General features: G+C 42.6%; 1 protein-coding gene across 1 annotated transcript; it reads right to left on the bottom strand.

Annotated features, from left to right (window-relative positions):
• Positions 1-13,027: 13,027 nt before the first annotated feature.
• Positions 13,028-21,004, bottom strand: LOC120538919 (actin, alpha cardiac muscle 1). The gene is made up of 9 exons (XM_039768534.1): positions 20,901-21,004; positions 20,100-20,253; positions 18,105-18,233; positions 16,731-16,841; positions 16,159-16,243; positions 14,699-14,860; positions 14,163-14,354; positions 13,648-13,829; positions 13,028-13,273 (listed from the first exon to the last, which is right to left on the bottom strand). Exons 2-9 carry the CDS (start codon positions 20,226-20,228, stop codon positions 13,130-13,132), a joined length of 1,134 nt encoding a protein of 377 aa, XP_039624468.1. The 5' UTR covers positions 20,229-20,253; positions 20,901-21,004; the 3' UTR covers positions 13,028-13,129.
• Positions 21,005-22,212: the final 1,208 nt, after the last annotated feature.

Here is a 22,212-nt window from a genome sequence, read left to right as displayed (position 1 = left end):
GTAGTAGTATTTCCTAGTCTAAGAACAACAAAACAAGTTTGGTGACTAAGTGCGTTGTAACACGGGCTGTGATTGGTACATGGGAGGGAGACGACAAATCACAGCTTCCCGCTTTCTAATCGAGCCCGTGATTGGTGCTTTGACTGATGCCCAGATCCCACAGCACCTCCCCTTGTCTCTCTGTCGCGGCCATTTCGCTTCAAGCTTTCTTGCCGAGCGGTTTACTTTACACTGTACTGTGTGTGATTTTGTTGTGGTGTCTTTGTATTGAACTTCGCTTCAGTTTTCACCCCCTGCAATGGCTCCCAAACGTGCTCCTTCTTCCAAGGCTGGTGCTGAGCCTAAACGCCAACGAAGAATGATGACGATCGCTGAGAAGGTGAAACTTCTGGATATGTTGAAGGAAAGGAGAACATTCGCGGCTGTGGCTGCAGACTGGCTAAGGATCTGCAAGAGCGGTCACAGGAATGGTACGATCGGTCCAATTTTGCAACAAGGTCGACGACATCATGACCACCTACAAGCTGCTCTTCAACTGGAAAAAGAAGCAGCGGCAGAAACTGCCGATCACAAAGATTTTGCACCCTCGCAAAAAAGAGCCAGTTCCTACTACTACTACGGATACACCTTCGGAAACCGTGGAAGAGGTGCCCCAGGAAATGGCACCGCCATCTGAAGAGACGTAAAATACAGTCATCGGCCGCGCAGTAAAAGTCATCACCTTCATCGTCATCATTTTTACTGCACAGCATATTCATCACCATCATCACGTCATATATAGGTATGTGTACTTCGCTATACAGTAACTGTAAACTTATCTACCAATTTCATATTGCTTAACAGTTGTCCCTGTATTTAATAGAGTAAATGTTGGGTTGTAAACAGTATAGGGAGGGTTTGAAAACGTCCAAATACACGTTAAATAACTAAATAAATTTGGTGTCCCTACTTCGCGGAAATTCAGTTATTGCGGCCGGCCTTGGAACCTATCTCCCGCGATAAACGAGGGATTACTGTAATCACCTTCACAGAGTACATCCCACTCAAAACACTGGTCAGCAAAGATTTTGCTTCCTGAGCACTTTTGAGTATATCTTATGGATTTTGTTCTGTTGATTGAAGGACAACATGAAGCGTTCGCCCAAGGCCTGCTCTATTCCACATAAGCAGCTTGCTGGGAACCATGTAATTTGGGGACTTTACACGCTCAAAGGAGTCTGCCTCTTGGAACAAAAACAGATTTATTACCAAGAGAAGAGTGTCCCAAGATCTTCCTGTTGACGCCAACCTACTGTGCATGTTGGGCAGTTTGTCTTCCCATCTTGCCCCAGAGCCTTCCTTTCCCGAATTGGGCTGCTCTATCACCAGTGTACACACAGAAGTAGCAGTGTCAGAGACACACAGATAGATGGACAGCATCATCGTTGGATTGATGGACAGCCATATCTGTCTGTCGTGCTGATCATGAATCTCCTCTTTAAATTATTATTATTATTTTTTTTTTGCAATTGCCTATTTTTGTGGTTTCCTCTCATAAGTATACACCTACAGTCCAACTCCTACATCTGGAACATCTAAAAGTGATCTAAGAAGAGCGGCGCCACTACTAGAAATGTAGATTGGATATACCAAGTACTACAAATGGGACAGCAGTGCTGAAGAGTCTCGTTACATTAAAGAGAACTGGCCGCTCCAGGACACAAAAGTGTGGTGTGTAAGCCACTTGTCAACCCAATAAAAATACTCCTCTGTCTCCTCATCATCTAAAAGGACTGATGAAAAATTTTGTAAAAGAACAAGGAAAGTAAAGGATTTCAATACATGAGACAGATTTTTTTCACAAATAACTGATGCCAAGGTTAAGGAATTACAAGCAGCTTGAAGATCTGCAAGTGGGGCCAGAGGAAATCACATGGAAGACATTCAGGGATGTTGTTGAGAGTTTTCTTGATAACTACAGAGCACCAAACTACAGGTACATCCAGCTAGTTGATACCATACTTCAGGCATTCAAAACCATGATCTGCAACATGTCATTAAAGATTCATTTACTTCATTCACACTTGGACATCTCTCTTGCTAATCTTGGTGTAGACCAGGGGTGTCAAACTCCGGGCCTGGAGGGCCCCAGTGGCTGCAGATTTTCATTCTGACCCTTTTCCTAATCAATGACCAGTTTTCACTGCTAATTAACATATTTTCCCTTCATTTTAATAGCCCTGATTTTAAGGATTCAGTCCCCTGAATTGATTCCTTTCTTCATTAAATGGCAGCCTAAGTGAAATGTGAAACGAGCCAACAGATGACCAGCTAAAACAATTTCACTCCAATCACTTTCTTAATAAGAAGCCTAGTCTTGTTAATTAAACCCGTTATTTAATTCAATGGCTTGTTGCTATTCTCATTTTGTCATAGCAGATATTTCCAAAACTGTTGATTTTTCTGTTTTTTCTAAGAACATCGTCAAGATGTTTTGGTGACCTGAGAGACCAACCTTACCGAGACCTTCACCTTTCTTTATTTTTAGATAATGTGTGACGGGCGCAGGTAAGGTGGTCATGTGGCAGCTCGTTTTGTGTCTCATTATTGTTTGGCTGCAAATTAAAGAAAAAGAGACAACTAAGGGGTATGAGTTAAGTTAATTAAAACTGAGGCAAAAGAAGTTAAATTAGCAAAAACTGGTCAATAATGAAGAAGATGGTCAGAATGAAAACCTGCAGTCACTGCGGCCCACCAGGACTGGAGTTTGACACCCGTGGTGTAGACCAATGGTCTCAAACTCCAGACCTGGAGGGCTGCAGTGGCTGCAGGTTTTCATTTTAACCCTTAATCGGTGACCTGTTTTTGCTGCTAATTAACTCCTTTTCCTTTTATTTCAATTGAATTGTTTTTTTAAGATTTGTTCCCCTGATTGTTCCTCTGAACTGCTTCATTTCTTTCCTTAAATTGCACCCAAACAGAAATGAAATATGACGTGAGTGAGCCAACAGAAGACCAAATAAATCAGGGCCTTCAGCTCCAACCAGTTGCTTAATTAGGAGCCGATTCTATTATTATTAATTAAACCCGTTCTTGAATTCCATGGCTTGTTGCTTTTCTCATTGTGCAATAGCATACATTTCCAAAATTGATTGTCTCTTTTCTAAGAGCACTATTAAAATGTATTGTGGACCTGAGCAGATCAACATTCCTCTGACCTTCATCTTTCTTTATTTTCAGATACTGCATGATGGACACAGTTTGCTGGTCATGTTTTGCCTTATTTTGTGTCTTATTATTGTTTGGCTGCTAATTAAGGAAAAGGAAACAATTAAGGCAGGGGTTCTCAATCACGGTCCTGGAGAGCCACAGTGGCTACGGATTTTCATTCCAGCCAGTGTCCTAATTAGAACTCAGTTGTTGCTGATAATGAAAGTTGGTATTTAACTCTGTGTCTTGTTAGTGCCTTCATTCATCAAAGACAAATTTTATTTACTTTGTAGATCAGAGGTCCTCAATTACAGTCCTGGAGGTTTGCTATGGCTGCAGGTTTTCATTTTAACCAATTTCTTAATTAGAACCCTTGTATTGCTTTAGGTAAATAAGCTTTTTGGGCTTAATTTTAGTTCTCTTGCCTGTTCCCATTTAGAACCCTTGATTGCCTGTTTTAGATGTTAGCAGCTGCATTTAAGTTTTAATTGTTGCCTGTTTTCTTAATCAGACATTAGTTAATAATGAGATGCAGATAACCAATAAACCAGCAGCTCTCCAGCTAACGTGCTTACCATGAAGTCATTGTCTTCTTCTTTCGGCTGCTCCCGTTAGGGGTTGCCACAGCAGATCATCTTCTGTCCTCTGTATCTTGTTCTGTTACACCCATCACCTGCATGTCCTCTCTCACCACATCCATAAACCTTCTCTTAGGCCTTACTCTTTTCCTCTTCCCTGGCAGCTCTATCCTTAGCATCCTTCTCCCAATATACCCAGCATCTCTCCTATGCACATGTCCAAACCAATGCAATCTCACCTCTCTGACTTTGTCTCCCAACCGTCCAACTTGAGCAGGCCCTCTGATGTCCTCATTTCTAATCCTGTCCATCCTCATCACACCCAATGCAAATCTTAGCATCTTTAACTCTGCCACCTCCAGCTCTGTCTCCTGCTTTCTGGTCAGTGCCACCATCTCCAACCCTTATAACATAGCTGGTCTCACTACCATCCTGTAGACCTTCCCTTTTCACTCTTGGTGATAACCGTCTGTCACAAATTACTCCTGACACTCTTCTCCACCCATTCCACCCTGCCAGCACTCTCATTTTCTCCTCTATTTCACACTCTGTTACCTCTGTTTCTCTCATCCACCTTTACCATCTCTATTCTTTGTATCCTCACCATTCCACTGACCTCCCTCTCATTTATACATGTGTTCTGTTTTGTTCCTACTGGCCTTCATTCCTCTCCTCTCTAGAGCATATCTCCACCTCTCCAGGGTCTCCTCAACCTGCTCACTACTATTGCTACAGATCACAATGTCATCAGCAAACATCATAGCTTACCATGAAGTGTATGTGATAAAAAGATTGTTTAGAAGTGAATGAAAGGGGAATTAGAAGGACCATTAAGTTTAAATCTATTCAGATCCACAAAAACACATGGATAATGTTCTCACAGAAGGTAACTCTACAGTGCAATTCAAATTGCTCTTGGATGAATGCAAGCGTTAACAAGCTAAATAGTCCAATACCAAGTTTCATTATCAGGATGGTCTGCTTTCTAATTAGGAAACTAGTTTGAATAAAAACTTGCAGCCACTGCGGCTCTCCAGGACTCTGATTGAGGACCCCTGAATTAAGGAGTCTGAGTCCTCAAGAGCCAATCAATTAAAAATTAATTCAAAAGAAGTGAATTAGCAGCAAAACCCGGTCACTAATTAAGAAGAGGGTTAGAGTGAAAACCTGCAGCCCCCGCGACCCTCCAGGACTGGCGTTTGAGACCACTGGTGTAGACAAGGTGTGGAAAAGTTTAATGGGAACAAGTGGAATCCATCATCTCTGAAACAAGAAATATCAGATGCTGAATACAAATTTAAATCGGCAGCAAAATATTTTTAGCTCAAATGAGTTTGTGCAGTTTTGTCAGCATCATTAAACAATTGGACACACTAAAGTCAATTAAAATTAACTTCACGTTTCTTCAAATTCCTACTTGATACATCAATCTCAGATTATATTTGTGTTCATCTTGATGTCCATCAATCCATCCATTATCCAACCTGCTATATCCTAACCACGGGTCACGGGGGTCTGTTGGAGCCAATCCCAGCCAGCACAGGGCGCAAGGCAGGAAACAAACCCCAGGGCAGGGTGCCAGCCCACCGCAGGACACACACACCAAGCACACACTAGGGACAATTTAGAATCGCCAATCCACCAAACCTGCATGTCTTTGGACTGTGGGAGGAAACCCACGCAGTCATGGGGAGAACATGCAAACTCCACACAGGGAGGACCCAGTGAACCTATCTTGGAGTCGTCTGTCTTAACTGCCGAAACTTCTTCAGTAAACATATTCTCAATTGTAACCAGCACTGCAACTCTGAACTTTTAGATGTTTTCGCCTCTAGTCGATGCAGTGACTTGAATGTAAATCAGATTTGATGCCCTGGCACACAGCAAGGTTGGCACTGTCCTTGTAGGTCAATCAGGATGCAGGAATCGAGTATACTTAATTTGATATTCAAAAGTCCAGTAAGAGCTCATAGAGGACAAATCTAGAGAAAGACACACATAGCAAAAGTTCACAGCACTAAACCGGTGGGTTATTCACAAATAGTTGTGTACTGAGGGTCTAGGAGAGCGAATTCCATTTATGCCAGTAAGTTTATAAAGGGTAGGCATCATCCACAAGTGTAATTCGGGTGAGAGTGATTTGAAGTTGACTGTATCTCTGATCGTAAGCACGTGTTGTGAAAGTCCTAGCAGGATGGGCTTTTGAGCCCGTTGAACTCTAGTGGCACTTTGTGCAGGTAGAATAATGAGAAGAGCGTTGAAACAGTCTGACCAAGGTGTAATAGGACCGAGTATTTTTATTTGCAAGATGGGCTTCATTCTGTCATCCAAGAAACTAAAATCGCCACAATGAAGTTTTGAATGCAGCTATGTTGTGCGACTCAGAGTTCAGAGAAATGTCGACCATACGTTCAAGACTAATTATTAACATGATGGCAGAAGATGGTGGGATGCGAGATTCAGGGTGAATGAGTTAATCCTTTGAGTTGTGTGACAAAGTAGTTCTGTTTTGTTCACCTTTAAGAATGTATTTGTCATATTTCTTGTAAGACAAATGGATACATTTTGCTTTGGATTATGTTTCAGATTACAGTTTTGGCTTTTTCATTTTATCCCTTTAGAGTTTATTGATAAAAATGTCAAATGCATTACTAAAACCATTTTAAAATTCAGCCGTATTGTGCATAATTAAAGAGTGCAACAAAGCAGAGCTTTTCTTAATTGGAATTGAGCCTGGCAAAAAGAATAAACGTACTTTGCATCACTGCGGTAGACGACACAATCATGGCTTTGTGTGCTGTGAGGGACATTGGCGCCATTTTTGACTTTTCTTTTAAAGGAATCTTTCTCGCACCTCCATAACCTTTTGTGTATCTGCTGCCTGTGCTTTTACCCGATCCCAGACTGACGTATGCTTGAACTGGCGCAACCCTTCTCTTCTGTTTCCCCAACTATGTGCTGCTACAGTCCTTTTTCTTACCTGCAGTAATTCTCATGTATGCACATCCTTGGCTAATAATTCAGACCCTCTTTCTATTAGGATTTGTGTTTTGCTTTAGACTGTCTTGGTGTTTCTGGTTTTTCCATTAACATTTAAATTTGTTTGCTTAGCAGGCACTTTTATCAAAACAACTTAAAATGGAAGTCGACATAATCGAGTAAAGGTCAGTCTGAGGTCTGTTTGGGAACAAGTGCTACAGGACAAGGGTACAAAACGGATCATCACAAATGAAGAACTCGGATCAGAATGCAAGTGAGTTACAATTCCTGAGTATTAAGGGAGTCAGCAGTTTGTATGGTGGTGGGCAGCTTTTTCCCCCAATTAGGAGGTTCATACGAGAAACGTCTGGATTGAGATCACCATGCCATTCATCAACAGATCTGACTGGTTGAGAAGGAGCACATGACCTCATAAGTGTCTCCATGTACACTGCTCAAAACACACACACACTTAAATCACACCTTGGATCTCGATGAACGAAATATTCAAGTGGAAAATCTTTACTAATACTCTGTAATTTGTTGAGAATGCAATGATATAACAAGGATCGATGGAAACCAGCATCACCAACTCTTTGAGAGCTGAATTCAACATCACACTGAAAATCAACGTCAAAAATTGAAATCACAGGCTGATCCGACTTGCGTGAATCTCATAACAGCAACTCATCATGGGACTCAGTAGTGTGTATGGCCCCCACATGCCTGTATACGCTCCAGACAGCATCTGGGCATGCTCCTGATGAGATGGTGGATGATAACCTGGAGGATTTCCTCCCAGATGTGGATCAGGGCACCAGTGCTAATTGGCAGTGTAGAAGGCACCGATACATAATGGCCACACGTTCTCAATTGAATTTAGGTCTTCCAAGGAAGTGCCTACACACTCTGGCCACATGGGGCCGGACATTGTCCTGCACCAGCGTGAGGTCTGATACTGATTCTAAGGATTTCATCTGTGACGATGCGAGTTCGCTGCATGCTCCCATCTTCTGTCCGGGAGCCCTTGAACCCAACACCGTCAGTAATGTCACTGATGAGCTCGCAGTCAGGCACAACAATGGAGCAAGGAGATGGTGCACAAAAGTGGCAAATGCTTTTATCAAAAACAACAACAACAAAAAAATAAAAAAACAAAGTGTCCAAATAATTAGTGCAGTGCCTTCACAGTCATTAAATAAATAATCCAGTAAAAACAGAAGTGAAAAGTGGAGGTTAAAATCCAGAGGAAAAATCATTAAAACAACGAGGTTAAAATAACGGCTGGAAGCTATCCTTTTAACAATCCGGCGCATCCTTCTACTTCTGCTGGCGGCTCCCCTGCTTCTCCCAAATGGGCCACACAACAGGGGAGTCACCGTAGCTGCAGTTGAACTGCTCTGCCTGCTTCGGCTGAACGGATCACTTCACCGACCCCTGGTTCCGGTAGGCTCCTCAAAACAGCAACTTGGGTTCCACAGCGACCAAGGCGTCCATGCTGGGGAATGCACATCCCAAGTCCCGACTCCCGCTGCCTTCCATGGCCTTACGCGAAGAGTCATCCGCCTTCTGGTCATTCCCACTCAGCGGGAGCAACCACTACTTCTGCTCCTCGGGTGTCGGCCAAACACCCAGGCTCCCTTCTCAGCTGCAGTCGCTCATTCTCCTGCACTGGCTTGCTGCTGCTGCTGCAACCTCCGTTTCTTTCTTTCATCTTTCTCCCTTTAGCCGATTTGCGCTTCTATTTATGAAGAGGACATGGCATTCGTGGCAATCAGCAGCTCCTTGGAACAATTACGGATGCGGACCGCTTCGCACCTGTGCACTTAGGTGAGAAACGCCCACATCATGAACTCCTCAGGAACCGCTTTGACCACACTGCCACCACGCCCACTCACTAAGCCGCGAGTGCGGCGATTATTTATTTTAGAAGTGGCCTTTTGACGGGAGCTGTGGACCCGCTGTACCACATCATCCTAACATCTAACAGCAGTCAGGGTACCGTTGCCTAGCAGGTGGAGGTCTATGCGACCCTCCAAGGATATGCCTCCCCAGACCATCACTAATCCACCACCAAACTCGTCCTACTGACTGATGTTGCAGGCTACATAATGTCCACCACGGTGGCTCCAGACTCTTTCACACCTGTCACTTGTGCTCTCAACTGTGAAAGGAAACGGGGCACCGATGGCGGAACTGCCAATTGTGGTATTCTGTGTAGAATGCCAATTGAGTTGCACGGTGATAAGCTGCGAGCACAAGTCTCACTAGAGGACGTCGGGCCCTCATGTAGTTTGTTTCTGACCGTTTGATCAGAAACATACATGCCAGTGTCCAGCTGGAGGCCATTTTGTAGAGCTCTGGAAGTGCTTCTCCTGTTCCTCCTCTCACAAAGAAGCAGATAACCAGTCCTGCTATTGAGTTGATTTCCATTTATGGCCCTGTCCAGCTCTCCTCGTGTAATGGCCTCTTTCATGGTATCTCCTCCGCGCTCTTGATACTGTGTTGAGAGACACTGCAAACCTTTTTGCGATGGCACATATGGATGAGCTGGACTACCTGTGCAACCTGAATTGGCTGCTGGTACCACCTCATGCTACCAGTAGTGATAAGGACACTAACAAAATAAGGAGAGAGCAATTGTCTGTGGCTGCCACCTGCAGAACCAGTCCCATTTTGGGGGTGTCTTGCTGTTGCCCTCCAGTGCACCTGTTGCCACTTTCATTTGCACCAAAGCAGGAGAAGTTGATTCCCAATCGCATGTGCTTCGTAACTGGAGTGACTGATATTCCTGAAGCTTAATGGACTTGGTGTTAGACTACTGTGATGATTAACTTTGTGTGTGTGTGTAATATATATAATTATAGGTACTGATTCATTCATTATTCTATAGGTAAGCAATAAGGACTGAACTTAGTACACATAGTCAGTGCAGGACAGCTGATCATTGATCACCACCCCAAGGCTGTGTACACACTTGGTAGCTGTTAGTGATAATGAACTAAGCTGAATAAAGATGGAGTAACAAGATGATTTGCCTTTGCCGCGTTGAGCTGGAGATGTCACTTCTTCATCCAGGTTCCAGTATCAGTGAGACATGCAAAGATTCTGGCTGATAGAGGGTGCTTCACTGGAGGGAATGCCAGGAACCACTGGGTATCATCAAAAACATACCTATATGAGAAGAGACAGGCTATTATTATGCACTGATGAGGCCTCATCTTCAGTATTGTGTGCAGTTTTGGTCTCCAGGCTACAAAAAGGACATAGCAGTGCTAGAAAAGGTCCCGAGAAGAACGACTAGGTTGATTCCAGGGCTACAGGGGTTGAATTATGAGGAAAGATTAAAAGAGCTGAGCCTTTATAGTTTAAGCAAAAGAAGATTAAGAGGTCACATGATTGAAGTGTTTAAAATTCTGAAGGGAATTAGTACAGTGGATCGAGACTTGTATTTTAAAATGAGTTCATCAAGAACACGGGGACACTGCTGAAAACTTGTTAACGGTCAATTTCGCAAAAACATTAGGAAGTTTTAACTCAGAGAGTTATAGACACGTGGAATAAGCTACCAAGTAGTATGGTAGACAATGGACTATAGACACTGTAGGGACTTTAAAAAAATCGACTTATTTTTGAAATAAGTGGATTGGACTGGTGGGCAGGGCGTTACGGTGATGCAGTGGGTAGCACTGCCACCTTGCAGTTAGGGGCCTGGGTTCGCTTCCTGGGTCCTCCCTGCGTGGAGTTTGCATGTTCTTCCCGTGTCTGCGTGGGTTTCCTCCCACAGTCCACAGACATGCAGGTTAGGTGCATTGGCGAGCCTAAATTGTCCCTAGTGTGTGTTTGGTGTCTGTGTGCCCTATGGTGGGCTGACACCCTGCCCAGGGATTTGTTCGTGCCTTGCGCCCTGTGTTGGCTGGGATTGGCTCCAGCAGACCCCCGTGACCCAGTGTTAGGATATAGCGGGCTGAACAATGACTGATTGACTGGTGGGCTTTGTTGGGCTAAATAACCTGTTCTCGTGCAGATTGTTCTAATTAATCAAAACATTTTGTTCACATTAAGTACTACAAGTTCACAAGTGCCCAGTTTCCTCTTGACTTGAGGACAAAGGCTTTCAACATTTTCCAAACTACAGGCAGGTCAGGCAAACAGTCCTTATTGACATTTTGTAAGTTACAAAGTCCAGGGGGTCGACATAGCCATAGTGTCCGAGGTATAAACTATCCATTAATATTCACACCATGTCCAACAGGCTTACACATACTTTTGGGACCGTACCGCTTCATCAGAGCCAGACAAACAGGGAACTAAAGATAAATAAAGTACACATCTGTTCCAGACATTACATAATCCATGAGTACGTGCTGTGGAAGGCGTACGCACAATAAAACCTTACCAACATTATAAGACTTTGAACCACTTCTCATTATTAACAGACATCTCCACTATATAAGGGGCACTCCAATAGTTAACAAGGCCTAGTGTGCCCATCTCTCCTGTATATTAACTCAATTAAATTAGGAGCTTGTTAAGACCACCTAGCAGGAGTGCAGTACAATATTGTATAGTAAACGAATCCCCAGCAGAGCATATAAAAAACATACTTAAGGCTTATGGACTTTATTACTTACAACACATCATTAAGGATTATTTGCCTGAGCTGCCTGTATTTTAGAAAATGTTTCACAAATTTGAAACCTTTGTGCTCGAATACAAAAAGCAGAGATTGGGGATAGGTGAACTTGTAGTACTTTTGATAAATGGCTTGGCTGGTCTTTAGTTTGTATAACTGTGGCTGGTTTGGCATAATTTGATTTTGTTTTTCACTCACTGATAAGGGCAATCATGGGACGGGATGATAGGGCCTAACAAGAGCTGTATAGAGAGACGAGGAGAGCACCCAGAACTGATCCATGGGACACCCCTGTCACCTCTCCTCGCTAGATTATGCCCAATGGTAAGGACTCAAACCACCTGAGAATGGTCCCAGTGATGCCAGTGTCAGAGAAGGTGGCATTTGAATATTTGTTTTCCCCAATGGAAGAACACTCCAGAAACAGGTCTTTTCTGTAGGAATTTCCTTTTCTAATTAGAGGTGAGACAGAAAGGTAACCACTTTGGTGCCAACCCCAATGTCTGTTAAGAACACATACAGCAGCAAGGGATGCCAAGCAGGTGATTTTACTGATAAAGTCTTCCAAGTAGCAACATCGGCAACTGAGACAGAAGGGAAGCCCCCACCCTGGTAAAATGCAGTGACGGCTTTGAGGCCCCCAAAGTCCTATGTATGTCTTGGCGGTGTCGTTATGTAGCCTGGGATTGTGGATGGATGTGTTGACGTGAACATTCGGGTCTGTCAAGTGGTGCCTTTGGGTTTGTCTTTGGTTTTTCACTACAGTTTGTTTGTTCACCTTCTTACAGTGTTGTATCAGGTTGTCTTGTCTTGTAGAGATAAGGTTAAAGCTTTGGACTTCACACCATGAGGCTGTGGGTTCAAATCCCAGCACTAACACTGAGTGACCCTGCCTGTGTTCCAATTGAAAAAACAAAAGAAATGTAACCAATTGTATCATAGATGTTGTACTTGACTTTGTATAGAAGCATCAGCCATACAACTAAACGTTGTTGCTTTCTGCCAGCTTGCTGTTGTACTTTTAAGTTTGTAACTGTTACCAGTGTTTAGAAATGCTTCCTACATGTTAGCAGCACCTAAATTTAAATGACTTTCATCATTTAATAAGGTTTGAATGCCACTCTGCCAGCTAAATTTAACTTTTCTGTGTGTGTAGCCTGTGGTGGGCTGGCGCCCTGCCCAGGGTTTGTTTCCTGTCTTGCGCCCTGTGTTGGCTGGGATTGGCTCCAGCAGACCCCTGTGACCCTGTAGTTAGGATATAGCGAGTTGGATAATGGATGGATGGATGTGTGTGTAGCAACAAATTATGTGCCATCCCATCCAGAGCTGGTGCCAGCCTTGAAACTATTGCAGTTGTGATAGGGCAGACAGATGGCTCCTTGCTAATGTGTGCCTGACTTGCTCGATGTGCTTCACTATGTCTCACCAGTTTGTATCATAATGATCTTTCTCTGTCACATCACCCCCTTTATGGCTAGCTTTCATCAGCTTAGTGGAATGGCCATTTGACCTTCTCTATCCAGATAACTGAAAGTGACAATGTCTTCTGTTCGTCTCTGCATATGATGGCAAAGGTGAAGAAACCTCTAAGAAGGAGCACGGAGCGAATTCAATTATACCCTGAAGAAAGAAGTCACCATGTGGCTGTTTTACAAGCACATCTATTTTTATTCCAAAAGCACATAAAAGAACAGTGGAGTACACAGACAGACGAGGGAAGGAGGATTGGAAAAGGGTGGAAGTGGTTTTAGAAGCACTTCCTGTGGACGATGGAGGGGCCTGCTTCATCGTATTCCTGCTTGCTGATCCACATCTGCTGGAAGGTAGACAGAGAGGCCAGGATGGAGCCACCGATCCAAACAGAGTACTTCCTCTCAGGAGGAGCAATGATCTGGAAAAGAATAGGAGAGAGGTATGTGAGGTGTGTGAACATGGAGTGAAAAGCTCCGACCTCCTTTTTTCATGATAATTCAGTTAAATGTGAAAAGGTGCTGAGTCAAGGCTGAACACAGCTCTACTTTGGTTTACCTTACATTCTCTAGCATATTTTTTAACAAGTGTTGCTTGGTGGTTGGAAATGCAGTAAGAATTTTGCTGTACTCTTTACCCTTCACATTGCTGCTACAGATATATGTAAAGGTCAATCCTGCCTGAACTGGTTAAGTTAAGATGTTTGGGTGAATTGTGGCTAATCCTGATGTTCGCACAATGACTACTTCTTCAAATGGTCATCCCCTTAATACTTGTACCCTCTCCATCTCTTACCTTGATCTTCATGGTGCTGGGGGCCAGGGCAGTGATCTCCTTCTGCATACGGTCAGCAATACCAGGGTACATTGTGGTACCACCAGACAGTACATTGTTGGCATACAGGTCCTTACGGATGTCAATATCGCACTTCATGATGGAGTTGTAGGTGGTCTCATGGATACCGGCAGATTCCATGCCTATGGAAGAAATAAGTGGAAGTGTTTATCATTCTGATTCGAAAGAGCAGTTCTTTGGCAAAAAGGCCATGTAAGAATGGCAGCCAGAAAGCCTCTAGTAGGCCAGCGTGTTCTGATCTTATGGCACTTTCACATAAGTCAAAGAAAAATACTGTGCTTAATTTTCCTCTCCTGAAACATCTTGGTTTGCTCTGAGCATGCGGACATATTTTTTCTATCTAACCTAGTCATCCTGAAGCAGGCCTTTGCCTCAGAGGAGTATGTAGCCTTAAGTTTTATTCCAAATAATTTGTGCTGAAAATGCATTAAGCGGAGGCTTAAACAAAAACTTACCAATGAAAGAAGGCTGGAAGAGGGTCTCAGGGCAGCGGAAACGCTCATTGCCAATTGTGATGACCTGTCCATCAGGCAGCTCATAGCTCTTCTCCAGAGAGGAAGAGGAGGCAGCAGTGGCCATCTCATTCTCAAAGTCCAGAGCCACATAGCACAACTTCTCCTTGATATCACGGACAATCTCACGCTCAGCTGGAGAAGAAAGTAAGTTAAAGTTGTTAGTACAATCCACAGTAATGCGGCTTTTGGGTAACAGCAGCAAATTAGTGGGGAGCTGGTGGGACCTTCCTGATGGATGTTCAGGCCTTAAAGCCTTTGATATTCTATTGGAACATCCCGACATCCAGCTGTGCCCTGTATACCTATGGAGCAACCTTCCCCTTCTTAGCCACTGTAAAAGGTCTCCCACGGCTTGATAGGTACATATTACTATTTCTCCCACTACACCTCACAAATCATTAGCTAGTCTTTCCATTACCCTTCTGTGTCTTTTCATTTTAGGATTTTCTTGACTTATTTCCATGTTAATAGCTCACCAGTGGTTACAAAGGAGTAGCCTCTTTCTGTCAGGATCTTCATCAGATAGTCAGTGAGATCTCTACCAGCCAGGTCCAGACGCATGATGGCATGTGGCAGAGCATATCCTTCATAGATTGGAACATTGTGGGTGACACCATCACCAGAGTCCAGCACAATACCTATGGAAACAAATTATGCAGTCAGTATAATCTATAAATGAAATAACAAGCAATAAGACAATAAGCCTGGCTGTTTATTAGTTATTAGTTATCAACCACATTGCTTCCATAACATGTACATCTTTAACTGTACATATGTCTCTAAGAGGGGTAGGACATTTGACTTATGAAAAAGATCATACACATTGCAACTGTCGTAATGCTACCAACTTTGTTTTCCCATGTCAGTTGGGTTTTGTCCCTAGAGAGGTTATAGTTTGATGCATGTGTGTGTGTGTGTGTGTGTGTGTGTGTGTGTGTGTGTGTGTGTCTCACACCTCCATTCTGTCCTGACTGCTAACAGGCACAGATTGGCTCTTCCACCATTCATGAACAAAGTTAAAGGTATGAGTGTGGACTGTGATTGTGGCTGAAGGGGAGAACTTTTCCAGCTTAACTTTCTTCAGTTCTGGAATTGCTATACTTAGCTTTGCACTCTCAGATTTGAATCTGCATCTGGAGTAACCTGCCTGTGAAGTTTGCAGATTGTGGCATTTCCACGAGCCTTACAAAGACAGGCTTTCAGGTGGATTGATGGCACTTCATCCACATTCATGCAAGCATTTGCCCCTGTGTATGCGCTGTGTGACTCAACACCTGGTGTCCGTCCACAGACTTGCAATCCTGTCCCCAGGCTCCAATTCATGTGTCCTTAAATGGAAAATGGCAAGTGCATGGATGTGGTCAGTTGGTAGAAACTCTAAAGCGCTTCATGTCTGACTTCCTTTTTGGATCTCAAGTTACTTATTTGTGTTATTTAATATTGTCCAAAGTATCTGATGATACAGAGATGCACAGTGTTGCCTTCATTAATAATTCTAAGGCATGTAACAGTTCACCTATGGTGAGAAAGGGGTGCTGTGATTGGTGCTGCTGCCTCACAGATCCAGTGTCCTCGGTTTGACTCTTGCCCTCATTCATTATCTGTGTAGAGTTTGCATGTTTTCCTAATGTATGAATGAATTTTTCATTAGGTATTCTGGGGGTCATAGGTTCATTGGGGATGTAGGAGCAAAAACCTGATACGCTAGCTATGTTAATTGGTAATTGCAAATTGTCCCTTTGTAAATGCAAATGTCATTATATACATGAATGAACTGCCAGCTTTCCAGGGCTGGTTCCTGCCTTGCCCCCTATTCTGCATAGATAAGCTCTGCAATCACCCCCAACTCTGAATTGAACCAAGCAGTTCTGAAAGTGCTAAGGTATCTGCCAACTCAGCACACACTGATTCACACTACTGCACCTGTCATACTCACCGGTTGTACGACCAGAAGCATAAAGGGACAGCACGGCCTGGATGGCAACATACATGGCAGGAACATTAAAGGTCTCAAACATAATCTGAAAGAAAAGCCAAAAGTAAAGCTTAAAATGGTAAATTTGTCCCGGCACTGACTTTCAAGATGCTCAAAAGTTCATCTCTGATTTGCTACCAATAATAAAGGGATTATTTTCCTAATACCAATCAAATGATCAAATGATAAAATTATAGCTTGAGGCAGTTGTTACAGACCAAAATATCTCTAGGGTGGTGGGAAACACAAACAAAAGTTTAGAGGTCTAGTCAGCTGCATAAACACCTGGGTTCCTAACTGATTGTACAGAATGAATTATGCAGTAAGTAATTCTGAAGTAGATGCCTGTCTGCCACTTTCGGCTCATTTCTGTGTCATCCCTTAAAGGCAGAAGAGAACTGTTGTAATAATTATACATCAGCTCTTCCCTTTTATATCTTTACAGTATGTGCATTCTCACGCTGATACAATAAGGATCCATGTTCCAGTGTAACAATGTGCCATTTAGCTGGAGCGCTCCCCTCATTTCTTACCTGGGTCATCTTCTCACGGTTAGCCTTGGGGTTGAGGGGGGCCTCAGTCAGCAGGGTGGGGTGCTCCTCAGGGGCCACTCTCAGTTCATTGTAGAAGGTGTGGTGCCAGATCTGCAGAAATTAAGAGGAACACCATGAGGGCTGGGTTCAGAGAAATAGACAGGAATGACCTTTGTGACGTGATGAGAAGTCTGGGGGTACACACATGCTTTGGAATGTGAGAGAAGATGTGGAAACAGCTCACGCAGACATGGGATAACTGTGTAAACTTCAAACAGGCTGTAACCAGGCCCATGTTTGAACAGAGATCTCTGAAGCTATGAGACAGCAGTAGTAACTGCTGCACCACCATGGTACCACACTATATACTTGAAAGCAAATTATATTATTGCTCACTGTCCGTAAGCAAAAGATATTGTATAACTGAAGAAAAGAAAGGTTACTAATCCTTTAATGTGACTGCTCTAATGTTAAATAATGATGTCACTCTTAGGGCCAGAGCCTACTATGTGTCCATAATGTTACAAGTGTTTTCTTTCATGAGCATACCTTTGTAAGCACATTGAATATCCAGCTAATGAAACCTTTGTTTTTATGCGTAGCCTTTGCAAGGTCTGCTCTATGTTTTTTTTACGTATGAAATGTGTTACAATTAAACATACATAATACTAAATAGTTTTTCTAATAAGCTAGTTTAATTTGATTTTCATTGATGATTTTGTAAAATATGCAGTTTGAACTGCAGGACTTATGTAAGCACACAACTATCACATTCACTATAACAATGTATTAGTCAGTTAGGGAAAATATCTAAGAAGGTCTCCTTCAAAATTTCATTTCTACATTATACCATACCATTATCTAAGCCCACTTAATCCTGAGCAGGGCCATGGGGTGCTGGAGACTATCCCAGCAAGCAGGGCACCAGTCTATTGCAGAGGAACACACTCACACACCAACATGGGCCAGTCCAGTGTCACCAGTTCACCTAACCTATAGATCTTTGGACAGTGGAAGGAAACTCGTGTAGACACGGGGAGAACACGGGACGCAAACACAGGTCTCCTTGCTACAAAGCAGTGGTGCTACCACTGCTCCACCCTATTTTGTTTAATTTGCAAAGTATAGTAATGTTTAGACCAGAAACCATCTCAGAGAAACTATGATTCAATCTCCATGAAAAGATCAACAAGATGAATATGTGCAACAACCCCAACTGAACACATCTTTGTAGTCCCCTGCTTGTTTTAATGCTATGTTTGAAAAAATCTGTAGAACCAAACATGCCATCCTCTAGCTCACTTCTAGTTCTGACACTCCTTGTTGTAATTTTGTCTGCTTTTTGATCAGAGGGAGACCATTTGGCACACTTACCTTCTCCATATCGTCCCAGTTGGTGATGATGCCGTGCTCAATGGGGTACTTCAGAGTCAGGATACCTCTCTTGCTCTGGGCTTCATCTCCTACGTAGCTGTCTTTCTGACCCATACCCACCATCACACCCTGAAAAATAAGGAAGGGGCAATAGTTAGGTGGAATTCTAGAAACCATACATTTGTAAACTCTTTCATTTTGTTACGGCAAACACTATTCTCAAGGATTTGTTCAAAGCATGCAAATTTTAGCTGTTAGCTAGCCCCTAATTGCAAAAAAAATTAAATACAACATTGCAAGGCAGTGGTACAAGTAACACAGTCATTTCCTTGATTTGGACCAAATGTGGTGACTTGGTATGCTAATAATCTTGAATATACTTGTCAAGACCCAGCCTGTGGACCTCCATCGCAGTCTCGGATACTGATTCATCCGAGTTATAGGTTGAAAATTCAAGCAAAGCAAATGTATGCTTTAATTACAGCCAGGCTGATATTCAGATTAGCTGGAATAAAAGCAGCAGACATACGTAAATCACTGCTTTATAGGATGTCCTAATGTATGTCTCACTTGGTAATGCATACTGTTTATGTTACTTTAGGCTTTTTGTTGCTGAGACCGACCATGCAATTTAAAACTTTTTTTCTTTCTCTCTGTTGCATTTGTGACAGCTGCTTGGGGTTTTAAATGACAGCTGACAGCAGGAAGGCATAAAAAAGTAATAAATATAAATGAGCCTTCTAGCTAAATAAACAACAGCATGTTGGTGTTACCTGGGGATGAACTGACCAGTTGTCATACAGTTGTCAGTGATCCCAAAACTTTATAAAAAGTTTAGCCAACAACAACTAATAACATACTCTGGATGCTCAGAGGCTCATGAAAGTAGTCCTTCCCATCACACAGCAGCAACTCTTAATGAGAATCTGACTAAATCTCATTGGTTTAATGGCACATTAGTATAAATGCACAGCACACACAACAAAGCACTCCTTAAAAACAAGTTTATCTATGTACTTAACATATAAAATGTTGTTAAATGACAAACTTGGCAATGCAATTTAAAAAGATTTATGATCTTCCATTCTTCAAACATTCATCCATTGCTTGGTATACTGAAGCATATACCCACAATTCTAGGGCTACTTTATATTTTAGAGACCTCATGTATGTGCGCGTGTTATAATTATAGTTGGTTTTTTTTTAGCTTACTTGTATGTTGTGCAATAATTTAATAAGAAATGGCACAGTGATAAAAAATGTGTTCTAAAATATCCACATCATTTCCAGGCCAAGTTAATTTAGAATCACCAATGCAAGTCTTTGAATGTGAGAGAAAATCAGAGATTCAGAGAAAACTTGTTCATAGATGAGGAGAGCACACAAGATACACACAAGTGGCCAATGAGGGAACTGAATTCAGATCTTCAGAGCTCAGAAGCCTCAGCACTAACCACTGTGCCACCCATCATATCAAATCACTGCCCCTGCAATTCAGAAGTAGCCTGAGCCTACTTTGTCAGCTTTGGACATAAGGCAGGCTACAACTGTAGGTCGATCCTTGCATTGACAATCAGCCTCAACAATTTGACAAATGGCTTTTTCTAAGTCAGAGTTTAAGCAAAGAAAAACGGTGATAGCCGATTTTTAAGAACAAATGAATTTCTACAAATTTGATAACCACATCCCCCACTGCCACATGCTTCACTATGCCAGGTGGGACCAAAGTGAGATTCAGCAATGTCCTAACTAAGAAGCAACTTTTTTTAATGGTGACCCTCAGTCTGAAAGCTGGTGCTGTTGTTTTTATAAATCCACACTGCTCCTAGTGCTTATTCGTGTACTAAGATAACAATACGTTTTCAACTTTTGGATATTTTTATAAGTCCATATGTGCTTAACCTAACACATACCAGCTATACTCATCATCCAAAGCTTTTTATACAACCATTGTGAATTATAGCTTTATAAAGCAAGGTGTTATATTTTAATTACCTGGTGGCGAGGTCGGCCCACGATGGAAGGGAAGACAGCTCGGGGAGCATCATCTCCGGCAAAGCCAGCCTTGACCAGCCCGGAGCCATTGTCACACACAAGAGCGGTGGTCTCCTCGTCGTCACACATGGTTGGTCAGTTGAGGGGGGTTGGTCTGCAAGCAAAGAGAAAGAGAGAGATAAGCCATTTGCTATAGTGGTATGGACTTCCCAGCATTCATGAATCAAGAACCAGTATGTAATTAAGTGCCCCATAATTTAACCTGCCCACCACCCCTAAAACAGAGAATAACTAAAAGAACTGTGCTAACTTAATTCGGAAAATCTTAAAACACCAAAGTCAAAGTAAAGAAGCTGTACATGTCTCTCATATTAACTCATATTTCTCATATTTGTTTAGATTTAAACAGAAAAAAATACAAAATGGTGCCCAAATAGTTTCTTTCCAAATCTTGATTTTTTTTAGAACTTCCTCAGAAAAAAAAGCCAATAAAACTTCTGACAGACAGCTTCTCCAACTTAGGCATGTGGGTTATAGTACCACAAAGTCTGCAGTTATGACAAAAAGGGTAAGACCTCAATCCTTCCAAAAAATTACAATAGGCAAGAAAAAAAAATCTGGCCATCAGGTGTTTGCTGGCTTCCACTGAAGATGACAAAACAGCCTCTCACTCTTGGGTACAGCCTGCCTGGGTGTTTTGTCAGTGGCAGACGTCTGTGTTTCTCAGACAGCCCAGGATATCCCTGCAAACCCAGTAAGACTCCTAGAATGCTGAAGACTTCCAAAGACTGAGACACTCACCAATTCAGACACTTAGAGAGATGCTTCCACTGGGACAGAGTTGAGGGTGCAGGGCTGCTTTAAATACCCGGCCTGAGAGAGGAGGAGGCCTGTGTGACGGGCCGCCCCCCCAACACTCTCCTCTCCAAGCCCTAAAAAGAGTGGAGAGCGCAGCTGTGATCGCAGCAGAATCCCTATCCCATATAAGGTGTTGAGTTGTCTGCTTGTGACCTTGTGAAGCAGCTAAGAAAAGGCCGGGCTGAGGAGAGATTTTTAAAACACCCAAAAAAAAAAAAAAAAAGCAAGAAGATGAGCACGCCTAACACTGCAGAGCTGTTCTTCTGCGGGCTGAGGTCCTTATAAGTTAAACTTTGGGTGAGAATATTCAAACAAAATCTTCCTGGTGACGTATGGATGGAAGGGAGCTGAGGCAGTGTGGCTTCACAAGCCAAGTATTGCCTGGTAGGTTAAGACCTAGGAGATAATTACACCAGGCGGCACCTAGCATCATGAAAGTAAGCAAGCAAACATTGGAGTTTCCTCTATGACTGAGTAAGTATCAGCCAGACCCAGGTGTGATTGAAATGCTAAGCCAGTCACTTACGGACTGAAGTTATATCCAGTAGTAGCTGAAACTAAAATGCCACACAGTTCCAGAATGGACAAGTTCTAGTCAAGATAAACTTTACTTCAGACAAAAAAAATGCTACCCCAAGTACATATCACTAGAATGCCACCTTCTCTCATTTTCATCTAATGCCAATCAGTGCTAGTTGTGACTGAAATCATTACTAGTCCATGTTTTGTTGTAAATGCCACTAATATGGCTGCATTTCCCTAGATGTCACTGAAATGCCCAACCAGTGTTAAGTAACATAAATCTTACTTGAAACTGAAATGACACTCAAATTAATCGTGGCTTGAATGCCAGAAAATCTCCTTCCACTTTTTCCAATTCAGGTTAATGGGGAGTTAGGGCCTATCCCAGCACCATTGAGTACAACATAGGAATCAACTTCAGACTGGCCATCGGTTCTCAAAAAGACAATCTTATGAATAAGATAATCCTATTTAAGAGTAAAATACCATCCGGGTGTCATTTAAAACATAAATGCCACTTAGTTCAAGTTATGATGAAAGTGCCATTCAATCTTAGATGTGAAATGCAGTTAGACTGACTGAGCTGCCATCTACTGTTATCTTAGTTGAGACTGAGATGCCAACAAGCCTATAGTTTCACAGCAATGCCAGAGGGTTTGAAATTTGAGACTTAAATTTTAACTGATTCTTTCTAAGGCTGAAATTGCATCTAGTGGCAGGATTGAAGCTGAAA

This window comes from Polypterus senegalus, chromosome 11 (genome assembly GCF_016835505.1).
Source record: "Polypterus senegalus isolate Bchr_013 chromosome 11, ASM1683550v1, whole genome shotgun sequence".
NCBI classification, from domain to species: Eukaryota; Metazoa; Chordata; class Cladistia; order Polypteriformes; family Polypteridae; genus Polypterus; species Polypterus senegalus.
This window is presented reverse-complemented; position numbering and strand designations above follow the sequence as displayed.